Source organism: Ambystoma mexicanum, chromosome 8 (genome assembly GCF_040938575.1).
Source record: "Ambystoma mexicanum isolate Mex_15411 chromosome 8, UKY_AmexF1_1, whole genome shotgun sequence".
In the NCBI taxonomy this organism is placed as follows: Eukaryota; Metazoa; Chordata; class Amphibia; order Caudata; family Ambystomatidae; genus Ambystoma; species Ambystoma mexicanum.
In genome coordinates, this window is record NC_090929.1 from 1,160,565,247 (window position 1) to 1,160,586,720 (window position 21,474).

Here is a 21,474-nt window from a genome sequence, read left to right on the forward strand (position 1 = left end):
GAAGAAGCTGGTCTATAAGCAATATGCAGCTTTCTCTTGACCCCCAGTATCTCCCACATCTTTGTCATTACTTCACTGGTGAAGTGGCTACCTCTGTCTGACTCAATCCTTTGAGGTAGACCAAAACGGGAAAAGATGTGGTTAATCATCAAGGCAGCTGCAGTTTCTGCCTTGCAATTTGGGGCTGGGAGACATTCCACCCACTTGGTAAACAAGCATGTCACAGTCAACATGTACTTATTCCCCCTAGCCGAGCGAATCACAGGGCCTACAAAGTCGATTTGTAAATCTGACCATGGCAGTGTCATTCCCCTCTTTTGTAAAGGCGCCCGGTGTGTGAGGGATGCCGGCTGAAATTGTGCACACACAAGACAACCCTTCAAATATTGGTTGAGGTCCTGGCCCATGTGTGGCCAGTATGCAACCTCTCTTAAGATTTCCAATGTTGTGTGAAACCCCCTATGACCGGCGGTGGCCGCATCATGGGCGTGACTTAACATCAGGCTTCGGAATGAGGTAGGAACCACCCACTGATCGTGGCCAGCTTTGGATTTCCTTACCAGCAAACCGTCTTGGATTCGGAACATTTTTGGACATTTCATCAACACTCTTAGGTCCTCTTTCCCAATGTAATCGGTATCCGTCAAGGGAAAGTTCTCAGGGTCCTCAAGGTGCTGGTAAAATTTACCAATAATTGGATCCCCCTTCTGAGCGGTAATCAAATCAGCATCAGGGGTCTCCTTACTCCATTGTGCAATTGAAAGGTCGTTGTGAGCATTTGTCTGGGACCTAGTGATAGCAGTGACCTGGATTTCCCCCAACAGGGACTCAATCTCAATTAGATCCCCTTGGATGGCCCCGGTTTTGGCCAGCTGATCAGCTAAGTCATTTCCAGTTTTGTCTGGTCCCTCTACTTTGGAATGACCCTTGATCTTTTTCCAGTAGATGGTCATCCCATTCGATGTGACCAGATCATCAATGTTTTGGATCAACTTCCCATGTTTCAAGGGTTTGTTGTTAGCACATACCATGCCTCTGGTTTTCCAATTAACCAGGTGCTCCACGAACCCGTTCCGTACATAATCCGAATCTGTGATTATGACCAGTTCGTGGAGTTGATGCTGGACAGCAGTGAGGATGGCCTGATGCACAGCCATCAATTCTGCCACCTGACTACTTCGGGGACCAATTTTGTATCCAGCGGAGGGTTCTGGGGACTCATTCACCCATGCATTCCCTACGCCGGCCACCAGTTCTTTCTCCCCGTTGTTGTCAACATGGTAAGAGCATCCATCCACATACACAGTGGGCATTCCCTCACACTTGTCTTCTTCAAAGACTTTGTGTGGGGAATTAAGGTATGCCTCCATGTTGTCCTTGATTTTCAGACTTTCGTCCTCGAGACAGTTTTCTCTGGCACAATCATGCAAGTCAGCCAGACCTTGCGCGAGGGGACTCTTCTTGTTTTGGCCATATCTGACCTCCACAGGAAAGCCTTGCATTGACAGAATCCAGGAAGTAATTCGGGAATTACTCACATTTCCGGCCCGGATTCTGTCACTTTGGAGATATTGCAGAGGCTGGTGTGGAGTCTCCACTATGATGTGTTCCCCCTGGATAAACGGGCGGTAATTCTTCAATGCCCACACCGTTGCCAGGAGTGCCTTCTCACAATCGTTGAATTTTTCCTCCACAGAGGATAAAGTTTTGCTCGCATAGGAGATTACTTTATTGACCTTGTCATGCTTTTGGTATAATACTGCCGTCAAGCACGTATCGGAGAACCCCGTCTCCAGGAAGAACTCCTTGTTTCTGACAGGGTAAGCTAGGCAGGGCGCTTGTGAGAGGCTTCTTTTGAGTTGTTTTACTGCCTCGGATTGTTCTGGACCCCATTCCCACTTGACCCCCCCCCCTTCAGGAGATGAATCAGGGGTCTGGTGATCTCTGCGTAGCCCTCAATGAACTTTCTGCTGTAATTAGTCAGTCCAAGGAGGCTCCTTAGTTCCCGCAGAGTTGTGGGGTCTTTCAGTTTCTGAAGTGCTTCCACTTTCTTTTCCTGGGGACAGAGACCCTGAGGAGTAATCTCATGCCCCAAGAAATTAACACGGGTTCTACACCACTGTGCTTTCTGAAAGGAAAGTTTTGCTCCGGCGGCCCTCAACTGTGTCAGAACATAACGGATCTCCGCTATGTGTTCCTCAACAGTTGAGCTTTTGATGAGGACATCATCTACATAAGCCAGGTTACCCCTTGCACCCAAGTCGGGCATGGCCTTGTGTAGAAAAATGTTGAATTCATTGCCGGAGTTGAGGTATCCGAAGGGAGTCCGGGTCCATGTGTACTGCTGGCCCCCAAAGGTAAAAGCCAGCTTGTATTGGTCCTCCCTACTGACAGGCACAGTCCAGTATCCATTGGTCAGGTCTATTGCAGTGAATACCTGTGACCCCTGGATCTGGGCCAGCCCTTGGTCAATGTAGGGCAGAGGCCATCGGGAAGTATGGACCCGTTTGTTGAGCTCCCTAAGGTCGGCGCAGAGTCTCCACTGGCCGTTTGGCTTTAATATTCCCAGCACCGGATTATTGAAGGTGCTGTGGATGGGACGGATTATTCCCCGGGACTCAAGGTTCTTAATTATTTCGGTAAGGGACTCCATTGATGCGAGAGGCAAGCGATATTGCTTCACAAACACAGGAGTCATGCCAGGGTCCGTGGGGATTGTTGTTGTGTGGATGTCAGTGCGACCACAGTCATATGAGTCTACCGCAAAGAGATCTTGGAAATCCAAGAAAACTTGTTTCAACTTTTGCTTTTGTTCCAGAGTCACACAGGCATCAGCTAGGTTGACTCTCTCTTCCACCATCTGCCTGAAGCCTGGAAAGACTTCTGGTTTGGCTATCTCCGCGGCCTCCTCCAGCTGGGTGGAGAAGTCCCTGGTCAGAGTGCTGATTTGGACCGGAGGCTTCAGGTGGGAAAGGCAGCCTTCATGCACCTGGAAAATCACCTCATCCCTCCTGAAGTCACAAGTCACATCTTCCTTACCATAAGGGCAGGAAGTGTACACCAGGAAGTTCCCCCCATGCCGGGTAAAAATCCTGTCTGGTGTTGTGTTGTCATCACTGTCACTGTCAAAGCAGTCCTTGGGGATTGGCCCTAACAGTTCATTTACAAGATCAATGGAGAAATGTCGGTCATCAACCGCCATTCCAATAATGGTGCCTGCGGCTAGAGTAATACTCTTTAAGTCGCTGTTATCCACCTCTATTGGAATGGTGTCATGTTCTATGTTGACTAATGGAGTTGGGTTTACCCCTAACCCTTGCTGTTGGAGAGAAGCGTTTAGATGTATGTAAGCATCAGGGTTTTTCAACTCTTGTCCCCTTTTGACTTTCACTTCCAGGGAGAATTGTCGGGTCCTTTCTGGGATGGTGACTTCCTCTTTAACCTGAATTTCAACTGCATAAGGTAGCAATTGAGCTGACCTAAATGCCTTTTCTGGATCATCAAAGCCCATGGGATTATCCGCTAATCGGGACCAAGCTTTGAAGTTTATTAGGTCCAAACTAATGGCAAAGCGATTGAGAATGTCACTGCCTAAGTAAAAGGCGGCAGGGACGTCTCGCACGACCCAACAATTGTGGACTATGCTCTTGTTGCCAATGGAGATTTTGAGCATACACCTGCTTGGCAGGAGAGGTTTGGAACTAGGTGCTTCCAGGTCCATTTCCCATTTGTCTATCAGTTTGAAGGTGGGAATGGCTGGATCTTTTGGGAGTTGGCGAAACATGGCTTCGCTGATGAAGCTCTTACCGTTGTTCACACACACTCGAGCGAGAACAGAGTCCTTCCCATCATTTAACTGAACAGGGATTAACAACTGCTCTCCAATTTGCTGAATATCAGCCAGGCTCTGAGCTGATTTCACATCTTTCTGGACTATAGGAGTGGGAATTTCTGATTGTGGATTAGTATAGAATCTCAGAGTGTTTCCTTCCAGCGTGGAGTACCACTTTAGACTGGAAGGAAGGTTGATTTTCAGAAATAGAGAGGACCCTGCATCACCAGTCTGTTGTCCTACTGCTATTACTGTCACGTCTGGAATCTGGTTGTTCTGGAAGTGAAATTCTACTTGGTCAGATTTTTGTTCAACCATGTGGCATGTGCCGTTTAAACTAACATGGTTGACACTCTGTTTTAATTTTATTGGTCGGCTAGTCTGGGTCCAGAGGACCTTGTTTACACAATCTATTAGGGGTGACAACCTTCTCAGGAGGTCATTCCCTAGTAAACAAGGGGTGCCCTCCGGGGTCACAACTATAACCGGGTGTTTCAACTTATGTCGCCCAATTTTAATGTCCAAGTCTGCCGTCCCCTCGACGGGAATTTCCTTCCCGTCAAAGTTCTGTAGTTGTCCAGGAAGAGAGGTGAGAGGAATTTGGTAATTCTCTCCCCTTCCTGCATTCAGTTCGTCAAAGGCCCTTCTGGACAGAAGGGTAGCTTGAGATCCCGTGTCCACCAGTGCCGAGATTGTACCCTGCCCCTGTACTTGTACCGGGGCATAATATCTTCCCTCCTTCTCCTCAAGGGGGCACAGGTAATGTACATTTTTGGACAACTGGTGGGCTAACTTTCTGGTTTTGGACATTGCTAGCGAAGAGATTTGGGCAGAATTCTGTGGAGAGTCTTGGGTATCTGAAAGAAAAATTTGGCAACTGGAGATCAGAGCCATTGTGGGTTCCCCTGGTTCCAGTTCTGGGCCGCCCCCCCCCTTTTTGGAGGAAGTCCCCAGTATGGGTTTGAACCCGGGGATTTTCTTGCTGTTGGTTCTGGGATGAGATGGTGGGCGGCGGTAGCTCAGTCTCCACATCTCCCCAGTCTGGATTTGCATTCCTAGGGACCCATTTTTCTTTGGGAGGAGTTCCCCCCTCTCTGAAGGAGAAGATCCTTTTCTCAGGATCCTCTGAGGATCCCTCTCCCTCAAATTGGAAGATCTGTACCTCCTCCTCAAACTGAGTCTGTTTGGGTCTTTTGTTTCTCCTACCCCCCCTCTGCTCCTTAGGAGGCAGACTTTCAGGGGCAAGAGATTTTGTTTCCGGTTCCTGGGTTTCCAGGGGCTGTTTACAAGTGAGGAAGGAAGCTTCCTCCAAGGCTTTACACCCCCCTTCCCTTTGTGCCTCCTCCCTGGGAACCGGTGTGTTATCGGGGTGCTGCCCCCGTCATTGTTCTGGAGCACCAGGTCCAGAGTTGGGTGCGTTCTGCGCCGGCACGCCCATCTGAGGGTTCTGCTGAGCCCTCAGTATGTGACCCAGGTCCCGCGCCATGTTTTGAACCTGGCGCTCTAACTGGGAAACCCGCTCAGGCTGATACGGGGCCCTGTTTTCTCCCCTGGGCTGATCCCGGGAAGGGTAGCTGTCCCTCCTCTGGTAATACCCCGGGTTGGGAAGATTTGGGTACCCCTCCACCCTTGGCCTCCCCTCTCCCGGATTCAGTGGTCTGGGCTCAGGGAATTGGGGAAAGAAGGATGGATGGTTTTGGGGCTGAAAGTCGGGTGGATATCTGGGGAAAAAGTTCTGCCCAGGGTTTGGTAAATTTCTGCCCTCCTGTGGGAAGTTTGGAGGGAAGTTCCCTGGGTTAGGTGCTTGTCTGGATCCCCCCCCTTGGGCTGGAGGAGTCCACACATAACCCAGGATGGGTCGATTTCCCTTGTAACGGGGACTTACATAATCAGGAGAGCGAGGGACCCCATTTGTGGGGCTGCCTCCTTGGCTCCCTGTCTGTGACTGACCCGAGGACCTCCTGGGCCTAGCATTATTAGGTGCAGGCAGGTTTTTAGGCCCCCCCATCTCCAAATCCAAAACGGGGGTAACCTTTACCTCTGCCACCTTGGCAGCAGCAGGGGTGCTGTTGGCTTTGGGGTTTTTCTGGGCATTACTTTTGCTATCTACCGGTTTCTGCACCTCATAGATCCGGGTAGCCTGTTCAATGACCCAGTCTAAAGATCTTTTCTCGTGAAAATCCCTCACGAGCTGGGTCATGATATATTTGGGCAAGGCATGGAAAAACGTATTTATAAATTCCCTGCTATCCGTGCGCACCCTTCTTGTGGTCTGTGCAAAAGCACGCTTTAACTCCTGCACACATTCTTGTGGGGCCTGATCCTCCCCACATTGCAAATTGTAGGCTGCCTTGCGAGCCTCTTGAGGATTTCTGTGAACAGAAAAATGTTTCAGAATGGCCGCCTTATATGTGGACCATCTTAAATGATTTTGGTCCTCCAGCCCCGCAAAGAAACTGGAGTATTCTGGGGAGAATGTCCACTTTACATATTGAATACAGCTTTGGCTGTCCTTCAAATGGAAAGTCTCCATCATTTGTTCAAACAACTCTAAGTGCTCCCAAACAGAATACTTAGCGTTCTTATGGTAAGGCGTGATGACGCTCCTGATCGCCTTAATCTGCTTTAAGGGGTCCTTAAGCAAGGCCCTTTTTGCCTTATTGGCCTTTTTGGTTCGGGTAACCCTTGTCCATTCTTCCTCGGACTCAGAGGCACTGCTCCCAGAGGTTCCCGTCTGTTCTTCCAGGTTTTCCTGGATTCTGCGAGCCTGGGAATGGCTGGCAGAATGTGGGGACCTGGTCTCCTGTGTCCTGCGCAGTTCAGAGGAGTCTTCAGATTCCTCCTTGCTGCCAGGATTTGATGGGTACCCCCTCCACTGACCTAACTGGGCAGAGGTTTTCAGGATGCCCTTAATGGGCCTACTCTCCTGGGGTTCCCCATTGAACTGTACTGTACTTGGGTGCCCATACCCGGATGCCCACCCCTCCATTCCTGAGTGGTACTGGCCTATGAGCCCCATACTCTTGGCTGGATAGTAATCTGCCATCCCTGCGGCCCTGTGCTCATGTGTGCCAGGGGACATGGGGGTGGTAGAGTCCAGGGACTGGGGGAGATGAAGGCCCCTGGTGTTAGGGCTCCTGCGGTTATGGTCAGGAGTCTCTCTTTCCCAGCGGACCTCATCTCTATCCGCCCCTGCTCCCTGTTGCAATGCAAGAGCCTGCATTTGTGCTTTCAGTTCCTCTGTTAAGGCCTTACTCGACTCTATCAGTCTCTCCTGCATCGCTACCTGTTGTTGGAGCCTATCATTGTGTTGACAGAGGGCCTCATTTTCCCTCTGTGCTTCCTGGTTGGTCCTGGAGAACTGGGCCAGTCTTTGCTGCAGGAGGGTTACCTCCTGAGCTGTGTCCCTATTGGCCTGCTCCTTTCTTGCTAGAGCATCCTCCACCCTCCTGGTGTGCTCTAGCAAGTTCTGGTGTTCTTTTTGGAGGTCACCCAGTCCCTGGTGGGTCAGGTGATTTTCTTCCATTTTTCTTTTTAAATGGCAGACTTCCTGGCCTAAGGTATCCCTTTCCTGACTGAGAGCCTGCATCTGTGCTGCCAGGTCGTCCCTTTGCCTTTGGAAGGCACCAGCATTCTGGCGCTTCTGATCAAACTCTGCCTGGGTATCCAGGTCTTTCAGAATTAGTTTGTTGCTCTCTGCCTTCACTCTATCTAGGTGGCCTTGCAGGGTGACTACCTGCTCAGCACATACCCTGTTGAAGTCCAGTTGTTGCTCCAGCTTTTTCTGGCTTTGCAGTAGGGAGTCCAAACCTTCTTGGTGTTCCTTCTGCAAGGCCAGAAATCTGGTATCCTGTTCTGACTTTTCCTTTTGCAGCACATCCATATCCTCCTTTATTTTAGTGATGTACAGTCTGCTGTCATTTTCTGACTCCTGGCTCCTCTGCAGCCTCTGCTCAGAAGAGACCAGGTCAGATTGGACCTTCTCTAACACCATCTGTTGCCTATTTGCCAGATTTTGGCTTTCAGCACATCTATCCTGCATGTCTCCCATATATAGGTACAGGTATGCTGCTATCCTGGCAATCTTATTGTGTTCCTCTTTGGCTTTAGGAGCCATATATAGTTCACTCAGGGCCACATGTAAGGGACCCTGATCTCTATATATATCTGACCCTGTTTCAGTGACCTGTTGTGTGATGGCCTGCAACCACACATCCTGGCCCTGTTCGGTCCATTCACCTCTCACAAATAGCTTATGCAAGAGGTGCTCTCTGGCTATTTTCATGTCTACTAAGGTAGTCATTCTAGAGATTGGTCTCTGTCCTGACTTACAGAAGTTTGTATTTTATTTTTGCAGAACAGAACTTTTCTTGGAGTGTCCCTTTTGAGGAATGCTTCACAGCGTAATGCAGCGTGGTGATCCGACCGGATGTATGTATCCCGTCAGTTAGCACACTGTATTAAGCTGCACAAGTGGTAAATCTAACCCAACGTCTCGGCTCGAGCCCCCAATTTGTAAGAGGATTCAATTCAGCACTACAGCTAAGTTAACGCCTAGTCTAGAATACTGAATGAAAACCCTTATTGATATATCTTTAGGTCCAGTTCATGCGTTCTGGATGACTACCCCTATATAACACCCCTCTCTTGGAATCCCCCTGACCCCACTGAGCCAAGAAGTAGTTCTGTTTTGCAAGTTTAAAAGGTGTATTTGATAATTTAAACAATAGATATATATATGTCACACCTTATAATAAATTAATAATTGAATATCACACTTAAGCTGATATGATAAAGATTAACAACGGAGAATCTGGCACTAACACGCTTCTCTATAATCAATAAGGAGTTGACATGAAATGGATAAGGTAGCACACTGGTAAATAGGAACAAAGGTATAATGTGGTAGAGGATGCTTTATGTAAGCTCAGGTGGATGCAATATTCAAGGAATGCAGTACAGAAAATACTCAATATGATTTCAACCAAACAATGTAATCACTTTTCTCTGGCAATCCCCTCCCCCCCCTTGATGCAAGGCAAGGAAATGGAAGGAAAACACACAGTTCTCAGAAATGCAATCAATGTAAATCAGTTCACCCCAGCAAGCTTACACCACAGAAAACAGATAGGAGTTTTGAAAACACAGGCCCAAATGCTTTTATATGTGTTAGCAATGGATGAGAAATATGCTGGAAATGCTGTTAATTCCCTTTCAGAGGTTCAGGGTGAGTGGTATCTAGTTAATATTAGTCCAGGCTCACACTAGCAATGATGCAGGGATAGTTAGCAGGTTAAACGAATTTCTGGCAAATGGAAGGCAAGCAGCAGCAGTTTTTACATGTGAAGAAATTTGCAAATCGCAGCAAAATTTGCGGATGCGCCGAGCGCTATTACAGAGGAACCACAAGGACTATCTCTATCGTTTTGGGGTCCTAGGAAAGCCTAGGATCTCAGCTTCAAAATGAAAGTTACTGCAAGTCTCTAGCCCAAGCGGTTGCGGAGATATGACCGATTTACTAGAGGTCGTTTTTGGTTTTTGCAAATTTTAAACGCACACTTTTTCAGCTTTAAAAATGATGGCAGAATAACACAATTGCTAAGCTGCAGTTCTACTTAGATTAAAATAGATTGAATTATATTATTTTAACTAAGAGATTGGTTCTACACAGTTCTGCTGGGTACTCACACTATATTCTTGAATTAAATGGGCCTCGCCATGGATCTGGTCAGGTTTTAAACTCGCCTCTGGTCTCTAGTTCTGGATAGATTGAAGTCTCTAGTTTGGCTCTCTGGAGGTTTGATGGAGGTAAAGTCTGGATCTCTGGATGTTGTATGGTCCGGCAGAGCGCGTTGCAGCAAATGGAATTGAAGGCCCCTATCTGTCCTGACTCTCTGCTTTTATGTGTTTTTGAGAGTGGGTGTGTGTGTTGCATCACTAGACTTGCCCCTCTCGCTTGTCATTGGTCCAGCTTTCATTCCTCCCCTTGATTGGGGAATGAACTGTGAGTCAGAGTGATGTCATTTTATGGCTTGCCAAGAGGGCACTCCCTTGTCAGATTGCACACATTCTATATTTGATAATAAAAGACATATTTCACAGTTACACAGTTGCTTGAAATTACATATACATGGTGTGGCTGAATTTAGCCATGTCTCTGTCCAAATCTGCTCTTTCTAGGAGCTTGCATTCAGAGATGGCACATAATGGACTTTTTAACTGATTTTTCAATTTCTGACATGGACCCAACTTTACATACATGTGCGCAGGGAGTAGGGACATTAACTGATGAAGTTTCAGATTTTTAACATGCACACATTTAGAGTAATATCCACTTTTCCGCTGACACCCCCCTGTACATACCACCGGTTCTAAAAACCTCTTAAACTGTGGGCAGAAAAATCACAAGAATTATGGTATCATTTATAAAATTTTCACATGTCCGCACCATGAGTTATTAATCTTTTTCTAAACAATATTCTGGCTACAAAGGGGTGTGGTTTTCTCTCAGCACAAGGTAGAAATACTGGTTAATCCAGTTCTGCCAAGCCAGCTTGCTCTCACAGGCAGTGCTCCTCCCAGCTCCTGCCAAGAGGAAGCTACATTTTACGACTGCGTAATAAAACCTTTGCCTGAGTGAAGAGGGCTTTGTTCACTCTCCTGCAGAGCACAGGTAATTCAATTATCAGATAGATGGCATATCCTTAGTGTGGGCAGCAAAAGGAAGGTTGGCCTGGGAACACAGTGGTGACTCAAGTTTCACTCCTGATGGGGGTAGTTGCCAGGCAGAATTCAGTTCCTTAAGCCAAGTTTCAGATAAAATGTCACTTTTTGTTCCCCAGTTCCTGCATTCAAATAAAACTAAACATTTTTACATATGCAGCTAGAAGGCTGATTCTAAGTTTAAAACTATGACATTTAAACAGTTACAAAGGCATGTGACACCAAACATAGCTCACTCATTTAATCTAAACATTTTCGATTTTAGTGTCTTTAAATCCAGTGCAACTTAAACTGCTGACTCCACAGCTCAGCCAGTCTTGTTATAAGCATTTTTCTGGGCTCTTCATTTCCCAGATTTTGTAGGCACACAAAACTCCATTCTACCAAATGTCTGCTGGTGTTCAGTGAATATTTTGCACATATTGCAATGTTTGAAATAGGCACTTTGGCTTGCCTTCAGAGAAACACAGGGTGGTTTTAAACTGCCGGCTTTTGGATAGTGGTGAGTACTGGTACTGCACCCATTTTTGGGATTTAAGAAAATGAATTCCCAACAATTCTAGGTTGCATTTGGCAATCAGCATTGCCATTCCCAATGGTTTCAGACTACTGTGTGGGTAGTCCAATGGTGGTTTTAGGCAGTTTCCTTCTGTGCCCATAACATCGGCAAAAATGAGTGGCAGCCTATTCTTCATGCATTGCCCTGTGCATTTTCTGGGAAGCTCTGGCCATCATGAGGTTTTCCATGTCAGTACTGCACAGTTTTGAGGTAGGGCTCGGATGCATGGGTAAATACATCCCACAATACAGGCAAAGAGGGAGATTGCTTCTCTCAAGGTGCCATCTCTAAGTGGATTATAAACTGTATCCAGCTGTGTTACTCCCTTTCTGAAAAAACTCTGCCTTTCACGCCAAGAGCCCACTCTACAAGAGGCATTGGGGCCACTCTGGCTTTTATTGCAAATGTACCCCTTGACACCATTTGCAAAGCAGCTACCTGGAGCTCTATTCACACTTTTACTCAGCACTACTGCATTGACACTCATTCCAAGACAGATACTCAAGTGGGACAAGCGGTTCTAAGACATTTATTTGCTCATGACCCTTCTCACAGCCCACCTCCTTCTTCTAAAACTGCTCGCTAATCTATGCACAGCATGTGATCTAAGCAGATTCCACAAGCCTCAGAAGGGATACATTACTCACCGTAATCGTATTTCTGATGCTTGTATCTGCTTAGATTCACACGCGACCCGCCCTTCCTCCCCTCTGAGAGAAGGTACATGGATGTTTCTAGTCTTATCTTTCTATCTATCTGCTTGGATAATCTGTACTCGCGCTACTCCTCATGTCAGAAAAAATACAATCTGAGGTCCTAGACTCGTGAGGGATCATGGGTACAGTGGACGTCACACTAGGGATAGTATTACTGGCACGCCCTGTGTCGACGCCCATTTTCGAGTTTCGAAAAACAATCTGTAATACTCTGCAGCTTCCACTAGATGTCGGCCTATGCACAGCATGTGAATCTAAGCAGATGCAAGCTTCAGAAATACGATTACGGTGATTAATGTATTATATATATATATTTCACCTATAGACTACCCCTCACTCGTCTCCCCATCCACCCCAAATAAAATGCTGGGATGGGGTGGTTGCATACACAACATAGAATTTATAGATGGACCGCTTTCAACTACGGCTGTGTTCCACCTCGGAGTTCTAAATGACATCATAGACGACTCCTTTCATTCTTCACTGCTTCTCTCCCCCTGCCCCTGAGGTTACTCACAACCCCTTGGTGGACATCCCCTGCAGTTCACGGGCTACCTGTCTATAATTCTACGTTTGTCGGCATGCACATTCTTCTGTTCAGCACCTGTCTTGATGTTGCAGAGCACCAGGTGACCTAGCAATAGTAAGCCTAGAATGTCAGTTTGCTGAGAAATAAAATAATCATTTTAGGAGATGTGAGGATGGAGTGTAGCATGATGGAACAGAGTTGAGGAAAACCAATTGAGAAGACCTAAGGACGGAGGAAAGGAATAACATTATAGGTCAGTAAGAGGAGGAAACAAAGAAATGGATGTTTTATGGACGTTCGTTCAAGGAAATTGACTGGCAAATCGTAATCTGTAAGTGTTTCATAGTAGAGGTCAATACAAGAAGCTAAGGTTAGGTGTTATGTAGCGAGTTGGTAAATAGTTTAATGCAGCATCCACTACAGTCGTCTACTCTCATATAGATTATGATTTGGCTAACCATTATCTTGAGGTTGCATACTGTAAATTAATGTTTATCTTTCTGTTTGTACTTTAAAAATATTTTGATCTCATTTCCCATAGTTCCATCAAATTGAAAATTATATTCTGAATTTGCATTGGTTAGGGTTGGGTACACTATTTTATTTGGCACGTCTGTCATGTACCATTACCTTTTTATGCTGGAGTACATATGCCCCGATTGCAAGCAGTAACATGATCACATGCACTTGTTTACTTTGTATATGCGCATCACCAAATACTTTTTCTAGCTTCTGCATCACACTTTTAAATTTGTATATTTGGGCTGTGCATCATAATGTTGTCTATGTACCATCAGCCATTTTGTACATCCCCTTCCATTGATCCAATTTATTTTCTTAGGGTCTTGAGGTCCTGTTTTCATTTTTAATGTTTATTTGGATTGGATGTTGCTCCTTACAGTGCATTCACTGTCATTAAGAATACAGAAAACTGCAGGCAGTGGGACAAGGTTATAGATTGTCTCCTTTACATTATGCTTAATCTGAAAAAAATACTTTTTTTTTAAGTAACACGTTTTTATGTTGTCATGAATAACTTTTACACACGTATAAACATTGTCACTGAAGTGCTTGTTTTCTCTTTTTTTACCTCTAGTTCCCATTCTGTGATGGCTCTCACATGAAACACAATGAAGAAACTGGGGACAATGTGGGACCTCTTATTGTCAAGAAGAAGTGAGGCTGAGCACTACTGTTGGTGTCCTTGAAATGGGATCCAAATCATGGTGTCTCTTCCACACTTCCAAACTAAGGAAGAAAGTCCACCAAATTCCTTTGTGTGGGAGGTTGTTACAGAAACCTTAAGGCTTTTGTTTGTGTACTGGATAGCCTTTGCCTTATTTGTTAAAACACTATAATGCTGACATTTGTAATTCTTGGAGAATATATGGCAAATATGTATGTTTTGTCATGGCAACAATGCATACGCATTCATTTCTTTAATTCTGATAAGTAATTATGGTATTGGAATGTAATCTAAAATGTACGTTGACATATTAAATTATTTTGGTAACCTAAGTGTCTGTTTAACCTGTTGTCCAATGTGTGTCCATAGAAATTGCAATAGTCTTTGATATCGTCATTAAACCTTCATTTTTGTTGTAATTCTATTTTGCTGTGAAGGCTGTCAACTTATAAAATTGGATTATTTGCACTTTTAACTGATATAGCATTATTGCACGTTGCCTAATTAAAAGGACTGGTGTTTTGCTGCATAGCAATAAATACAGTTGGGTTTGTTGATCAATCGCATGAATGATTTACCACAACAATTTATTAGTTTGAGAGAACATTGAAAAATGTGAGAAAACAGTTTAGCCTAAATAGATTAACCACCCCATCAGTTTTTATTCAGTGAGGTGTGTCTGTTTAACTGGAGAGTGGCTAAGTCTTCACCTTTTTAAATGAATCACAACCACCTTCCTCAGTGTTTGTTTTTTTTCTTTGTTTTGTTTGTGCGGTTTTAGATCTAGCTGGCCTAGCTAGAATCCTGATTACCTGTGCAAGACTGGTGGCTTTTTGATGCTCAGTTTCTTTAGTCTTTATACTTGCTACTTCTTAGTTTCACAATATGTGCCAAATGAGCAGTCGTATTGCTTGGTGTCTTAGCAAAAAAAACGTTATTTATTTCTTTTTCTTGCAGTAATAGTTACATTCTGATGTACGACCCTAGTCAGTATTGGACACACATGAGGTGATGGCTGGAAGCTTTAGAATAAATCTTAACCTCTGACCTTGTTCTGGGCAACCATCCAGATCATTGTTTTTCAGCCTACCAAGCCCTTACACAAAGGGGAAAGACCATATGCAAATCTGGCTTTGTCCCATCCCAAAGGGGGCAGTGCGGTCCAAACTGCTTGGGCACTTCTTTTCTGCACAAGATCACAAGCAACCCCAGACATGTTTCAGCCTTATTATTCCTCATCAGTGAGGTGTAGTCTGTGTCTCTAAACCCAGCAGGCTAGAGACCCACGTCTGGGCATACCCGTCCCACTCGGGGTGATTTAGACACAATAGCAGAGGAGATGGAGAAGCTTGTGGTCTCTTGCAAAAGGGATGTCACTAAGCAGTTCAGGCTGGACTGCATCTTTAAGCATGTGGCATATCTGCCACATATCTGACCGGAAGGAGTCGTGAATATAGAACCTTAATGCCGACCTTGTGTGCCACTTTGCCCCAGATGGCACAGGTAAGATTGACCATATGCATAGATCCTTGCCTGGCCCCCGGTGCATCCACAATCCGTGAACTTAGAAGATTGGGGCCGGCCAGCGCCCACTCCACCTGGACCTGTGGCCTAATAATGTGCCATACCAGGATGCTAAAAAGTGTTCCTGCGCCACCCAGTAGTACCGCTCCAGACCCCAGAGCACCAGACCACCCCCTGCCATATGACAGTCAGCACGGTGTACTGCAATTCTTGCTGCTGGGGCAGTATAGAGGAGTGAGACCAGTGAGATGAAGTATTCCCCCAGACCATGTTTGCAGAGAACTGCAAATTGATACAGCCATTCAACAGAGTCCAATGTCTTCTCAGCATAGAGTAGTGCCACCTGCGCCTGCAGCGCCAAAAGAATCCCAAAGAAGCGACGCAGGCTTGTAAGTAGTGTTCCTGCCTGGGATAAATCCTGATTGATCGGCCAGTACGATGCCGGGCATTAGTGGCAGAAGACGATGGGCCAAAGCTTTGTCAAACATTTTATTATCAACATTTATTAGTGATATCGGCCGCTATGAGGCACAATAATTTGGAGGCTTGCCCTTATGTAATAGGATAATCAAGGATTCACGGAATGAGGGAGGCAGGTATCCCTACTGCACAGATTCGGAATACATGGGTGCAAATATTTTGTAGAACTCTCCCGAAAGACCATCCGGGCCCGGATTCCTGGATCCGGGGAGCTCTTTAAATAGCGGTCAGAATCTCTGCCATGATCACCTCCTCATTGAGGGGCTCCCTAAGTGGCGAAGCCACCCAATACAGTTCTGCCGCTTCAAGGTACTGTTGCAGACATGCAGAGTCCCTTGTATACCTTGAGACGTAGAGGTGTTCATAAAATGTCTGAATGTTACAGCAATCGGTTTATCTGCGTACAATAACGTCCCCTGGTTGTCCTTGATTACCTCAATGTGTGGGGGGTTTCTTTTCAGCTACCAGCAGCTTAGCTAATAAAGCTACAGGCTTCTGTCCCTCCCCATACTGCCTACCCAAGTGCCCCAGACTCAGAAATGTAGTCTGCCTGATTGCATTGGTTTGGAAACTGCTCAATTGTAGCCTCAGTGCCGCCAAGGTGCTGGGATCTGCTGTGGTGTCGTAATCACCTTCCAGCACTTTCAATTTCTCTTCCTTGGCAGCTAAGTCTTTCCCAATTTAATATGATAATTCCATTATCTTTTGCCATACAAATAACCCTAATGTAGCATTTCAAACTTTTCCAGAGCAACCCCTGCGACCCGACTGACTGCATTACGGTAAAAAAAGGACACAATTGCATCATGGATTTCTTGCTAAAATACTGTGTCGGCGAGGGCGCCCGGCTTAAAACACCAAAAGCTTCTTCCAGTCTATCCCCGCCAATGCCGCAGTCGCATATAACTGGAGAGTGGTCGGACAGGGTTCTTGGGAGAATCGTACACCTGCCCAATGAGAAATTCCACCTTCGCCAGACAACGGCAACTAATCCAGCCTAGAGCTTGATCTGTGTACCCAAGAATGAATGGTGTAATCCCTGTCGTCCCAGTGTTGTGCCCTCCACACATCCACAAAGTCCTACAGCATGCATACATCATGTGTTCGATTCCCTGCCTTGGTTGGGGGCTGGGAGGGGGAGGACCTGTTACTGCCTGACCTGTCCCTGGAAGGTGCAGCACAGTATTCATTTCTTGAGTTGTGTCCGTTAGCAAGTTGGTTAGTACCCATTCAAAGACGCCAGTATCATCTAGATTTGGCCCATAGGTGTTGATCAGAGTTACCTGCACTCCCTCCAAGACACCACAGACCATAAGCGCCCTCCCTTCGTCCTGTTTAGACATTGTCATATGACCCCACGAACCAAGGCCATCCCATGGGGATGGATAATCTCTGTGCACGACTGCCGCCTTCACCCCTCCTGATTCAAAAAGGATCACTTCAGCTGTTGCATCCGCGTGACACTGCATTGCTCTCGAAACTCCAATGACCAGTACCCATTAACCCCAATAGCCCCACTCACCTCCACAGGCAACCCCAAACTGCCTGGAATAAACCTACCCCCCCCCTCTTGCATATGTGCTGTTCTGTGCTAGGGGAGCTAGGGCCCATCCAGGCGAATATTGGCTCCCCCACCCGTAGGTGGGAATAACCTCTTCCCACAGCACCCCAGAGGAGCTAACATTGCATGACAAATTATTGAGAATTAAAGGTCTGCTGTTTCCTGACGGCAGCTGCTTGTCCACAGGGAACTTTTCGGACCCGCTTGTTTTTTTTTTTTTCTTTAAATTTTTTTAAACAATTTTCTTTATTTTCATTTAACAACAAACAAACCCAAAACAAATGAACAACAACTCTCAACATTTGCTCTGGCACTTTCAGGTTTAAGTTCATAATGTACGTTATCCGCTCGGGTCAGGCAGGTCAAGTCTCCTCTCCTCCCGGGTCACTCGAGTCAGTTGCGCTATTTTCCTCGTCGCTCCCAAATAAGTCTTGTACCAAGGTATTCCACGCTAGTATTCTCTTCTCCCCTCTGCGAGGTTCTGGTCCAGACCGTAGTTTCTGCTATTGCCCATTTTTGTAGGTCCGCCCACCAGCCTTCTATCAATGGCCCTGCGCTTGCTTTCCATGCCATTGCGATGCAGCGTTTCGGCAGAATTGTCATCAAATCCATCATCTTAGCTATATGGATCCTTTGCTTGTCGCCCCTCGGGAACAGGCCCAGGATGTAGGACGCCGGCGACCAAGCACGCATATGGATTCCTGCCTTCAACGCCCTTTCCTGTATCGTATTCCAGAAGGCCGTCACACCCGGGCATGTCCAAAACATGTGCACCATATCTGCCTATTCTTACTGGCAGCGTGGACAACTCTGTATTTGACTGTCCCCCATATTTGACATTTTTAGGCGTTAAATATGCCCTGTGCACTATGTCGAACTGCAGCTGTCTGAACCTTGCGTTTCTGGAAACTTTCTTCGCATATTGAAGGGCTCTGTTCGATTCTTCGTCCCTGAGGGGTCGCAGCAGTTCCTCCTCCCATTTTGTCCGGCTGTTCAGTGTCCGAGAATTGATGGTGCCCAACAATTGTTTGTAAAGTCTGGACACGGTGTGTCCCCCCTCCGATACATCGTACCAGGCGTCCAACGGCCCATCCATGTCTTCCTCTTCCGGCACGGTCTCCCACCTCTTCCTTATTCCATGGACTATGCTATTATACAGTATGAATTGGCCACTGTGTATGTCATGCTCCTCTGCCAGGGTCTGAAAGTCTACCCAATGTCCTTCTTGCCACAGGTCACCTACTTGGGCCACTCCTTGGTCTTCCCACTGTGTTCTGAACGTTGCTATGCTTTCTATACGGGCGTCTACCGGTCCCGCCAGGGGAATGTGCCTTGAACAGGGGTCTCTTATGTTCTGGACTTTCCATGCTCTCTTCCACAGTGCTCGGCCTAGTTGGACTATTCTGGGAAGGGTTTTTGCTTGGGTCTCGTTTATCCACAGTAGTTCTTTCAAATAGTATCGCTGGAGCAATGGTCAAAACAGTATTGCATCTATGGAGGTGTCTTCCCCCAGCCATCGGACTAGGAATTGAAGTTGTGCGGCCAAGTAGTAACGCTCAAAGTCCGGGAGCTTGATCCCTCCCCATTCGTAGCCCCTTTGTAATGTGCTCAGTGCTACTCTGTTCCTCCCTCCCTCCCATAGAAAGGACCGTGTTATGGAGTGTAATCGTCTGAAGAATGACCTGGGGATGTTATAGGGGATATTGGTGAAATAATATAGGAGTCGGGGTAAAACTATCATCTTCATTAGGGCCGCCCAACCCACCATCCCCAGCGGTAGTGTTTTCCAGAACTGCATGGCATTCTCTATTTTGACCAGGGCTGCCTGCGTATTGGCCATGTGTGTTTCCGTGGTGTCGTGATATATGTCCACCCGTAAATATCTGAAGGTGATTGGGGTCCATGTCAGGCCCAGGCGTGGCAGCTGGTCTGAAAGTCACCCTCAGACGTGCCAGGGGGAACAGTGAGGACTTCCCCTTGTTGATGGTGATTCCCCATAGCCTCCCAAACGCTCCCAGTGCCTCCAATAGATCTGGTAAATGGGTTTGTGGGTCCCGGACGTAAAGCAACATGTCATCTGCATATATTGAAATCTGGTGCGTTTCCCCATCTATCACTATGCCGCTGTCTCCCTACTCTGCCCTTAGGAAGGCGTGTGTGTGTGTGTGTATATATATATATATATATATATATATATATATATATATATATATATAGCATCGGGGACAGCGGGCACACCTGTTTCGTACCTCGCCCTATGCTCCACTCCCCTGAGACATGCCTCCCCGGCTTAACTCTGGCCCTTGGGTCGTTGTACAGCAGCCTTATCCAGCGTAGGAAACCCCAGCCTATCCCGAAGTGGGCGAGCACCCCTAGTAGCCAGTCCCAGTTCACTGAATCGAACGCTTTAATTGCATCTAATGACGCCACTGCGTATTCTCCCTCCTCTTGGTTCGTCCTGTCAATGACGTGATGGAGTCTCCGGAGATTCCATGCCGTGTTGCGTTCTGATACATACCCCGTCTGGTCTGTGTGTACCAGTGTGGGTATCACCCTTTTTAGCCGATTGGCCAATGCCGCTTTCAGTATCTTGGAATCCTGATTTATCAGAGAGATTCGCCTGTAGGACCCGCACTCGAGGGGCGGCTTCCCCGCTTTAAGTATCGGGACTATTACAGATTCTGACATACTGCTCGGGAGTCGTCCACACTCGTACGCCTCCTCCAGCGTCTTTAGTAACCTCAGAGCCAAGCTATCTTTTATAGAATTCCCCTGGCAACCCGTCTGGCCCCGAGGACTTCCCTGTCAGCAACTGGGCAATAACCTCTGTCAATTCCTCCACAGTAAGGGGGGCGTCCAACATCTGGGCCTGCTCCTCTGTCGGCCGTGGGAGTTTGATTTCCGCGAATGCGTCCAAGGTCTCCCTCTTCTGCTTCCCTTACTCTGGTATATAGTTCCTCATAGACTTGCGAGAACACCTTATTTATACCCTCATGGGACTTTTCAATCGCCCCCTGACTATTTTGAATTGCGTTTATCGGTTCTCTCTTGGTCGCCTGTTTGGTCAGCCAGGCGAGAAGTCTACCGGGTTTATCCCCTTTTGCGTGCAGCCTTTGTATGTACTTCCCATAGTCTAACCGCCCTAATCTCTCCCAGGCCGCCATACACTGTTGTCTCAGAGTGGTGAGGTCACCCGTTTCCCCCCTCTCTCGTCCTGCCTGTGCTTTCGCCCTCTATCTTCCCTGCTATCTCATCCAGTTCAGCCAGGGTTTCTCTCCTAAGGCCTGCCGTTTTCCCAATTGCCACCCCGCTGATCACCACCTTAAAGGCTTCCCATGTCGTTCCCGTACTGTCTACACTACCCGTGTTGTGCTCGAAGTAGTCGTCTATTGAAGTTTGGATATGGTCTTGGAAATCCCACTCTAGGAGTGCCTTCCGCCCTAAGTCTCCACGTGGGTATGGGGGCTTTCCTGTATGTATATGCCCATGTTGCTTCCAGTGGGGCGTGGTCAGATAGGGTTCGTGCGTGAATGTGTGCCCCAGTGAATTCGCGTAGTGTCTCTTTGCCCGTTAATAAATAGTCAATGCGGGTAAATGTCCCGTGTGGGGCGCTATAGTGCGTTTATCCCCTCTCACCCCATGTACCTTCCTCCAGCTCGGGCTGGTCCAGTGTCTTCTGCAACACCCGCGCTGGTGATGCGGCCGTTTTGGGTTTGTCGTCCGACCGGTCCAGCCTGGGATCCAGTGTGCAGTTCAGATCTCCGGCCTAGATGGTCGTGGCGTTCCTGTACAGGGTCAGCCGGGGTGTGAGTGGTTTAAAGAAATCTGTTGCATCATGATTTGGGGCGTAGGTGTTCACCAGACACACTTCCCGGTTCTCCAGCATTCCGTATACGATGAGGACCCTGCCTTCGGCATCGCTCTCCTGTTTGATGAGTTGGAATGGGATACCCGGGGCAATCTAAGTCGCTACCCCTCTTGCGTAGTTGGCGTATGTGGCGCTGTATGTCTGGCCCCCCATTTCTTGGCCATCTTGGCTTGTTTTTCCGCCGTCAGGTGGGTCTCCTGCAGCATTGCGATGTGGACTTTCGCTTCGCTTTGTTTAGCCATGCGTAGACCCTCAGTCTCTTCACGTAGGCGTTTAGCCCCCTGACGTTCCAAGTCACCACTTTTAGTTAATCTCGGTTCCTGTGTCTTACAGTTTCCTGCGGCCCGCTCGTTCCCATCGGCCTGTTTAGTTTTTCCTTCCTGGCCTGCTGGCCTGGGAGGTCCATCTATCATCTTCTCCCAATTATTCCCCTGGTAGCTTGCGGGTCCGCCTTCCCTCTTTACTTCCCATGTCCTGGCGGACCGCCCTGCCACCC

General features: G+C 47.2%; 1 protein-coding gene across 1 annotated transcript in view; it reads left to right on the top strand.

Annotated features, from left to right (window-relative positions):
* Positions 1–13,877, top strand: part of CISD1 (CDGSH iron sulfur domain 1) — a 191,399-nt gene extending 177,522 nt beyond the window's left edge. The window contains exon 3 of the mRNA XM_069611236.1: positions 13,456–13,877. Coding sequence (XP_069467337.1) covers positions 13,456–13,539 — 84 coding nt within the window. The 3' untranslated portion in view covers positions 13,540–13,877. The remainder of the gene's footprint in view (positions 1–13,455) is intronic.
* Positions 13,878–21,474: the final 7,597 nt, after the last annotated feature.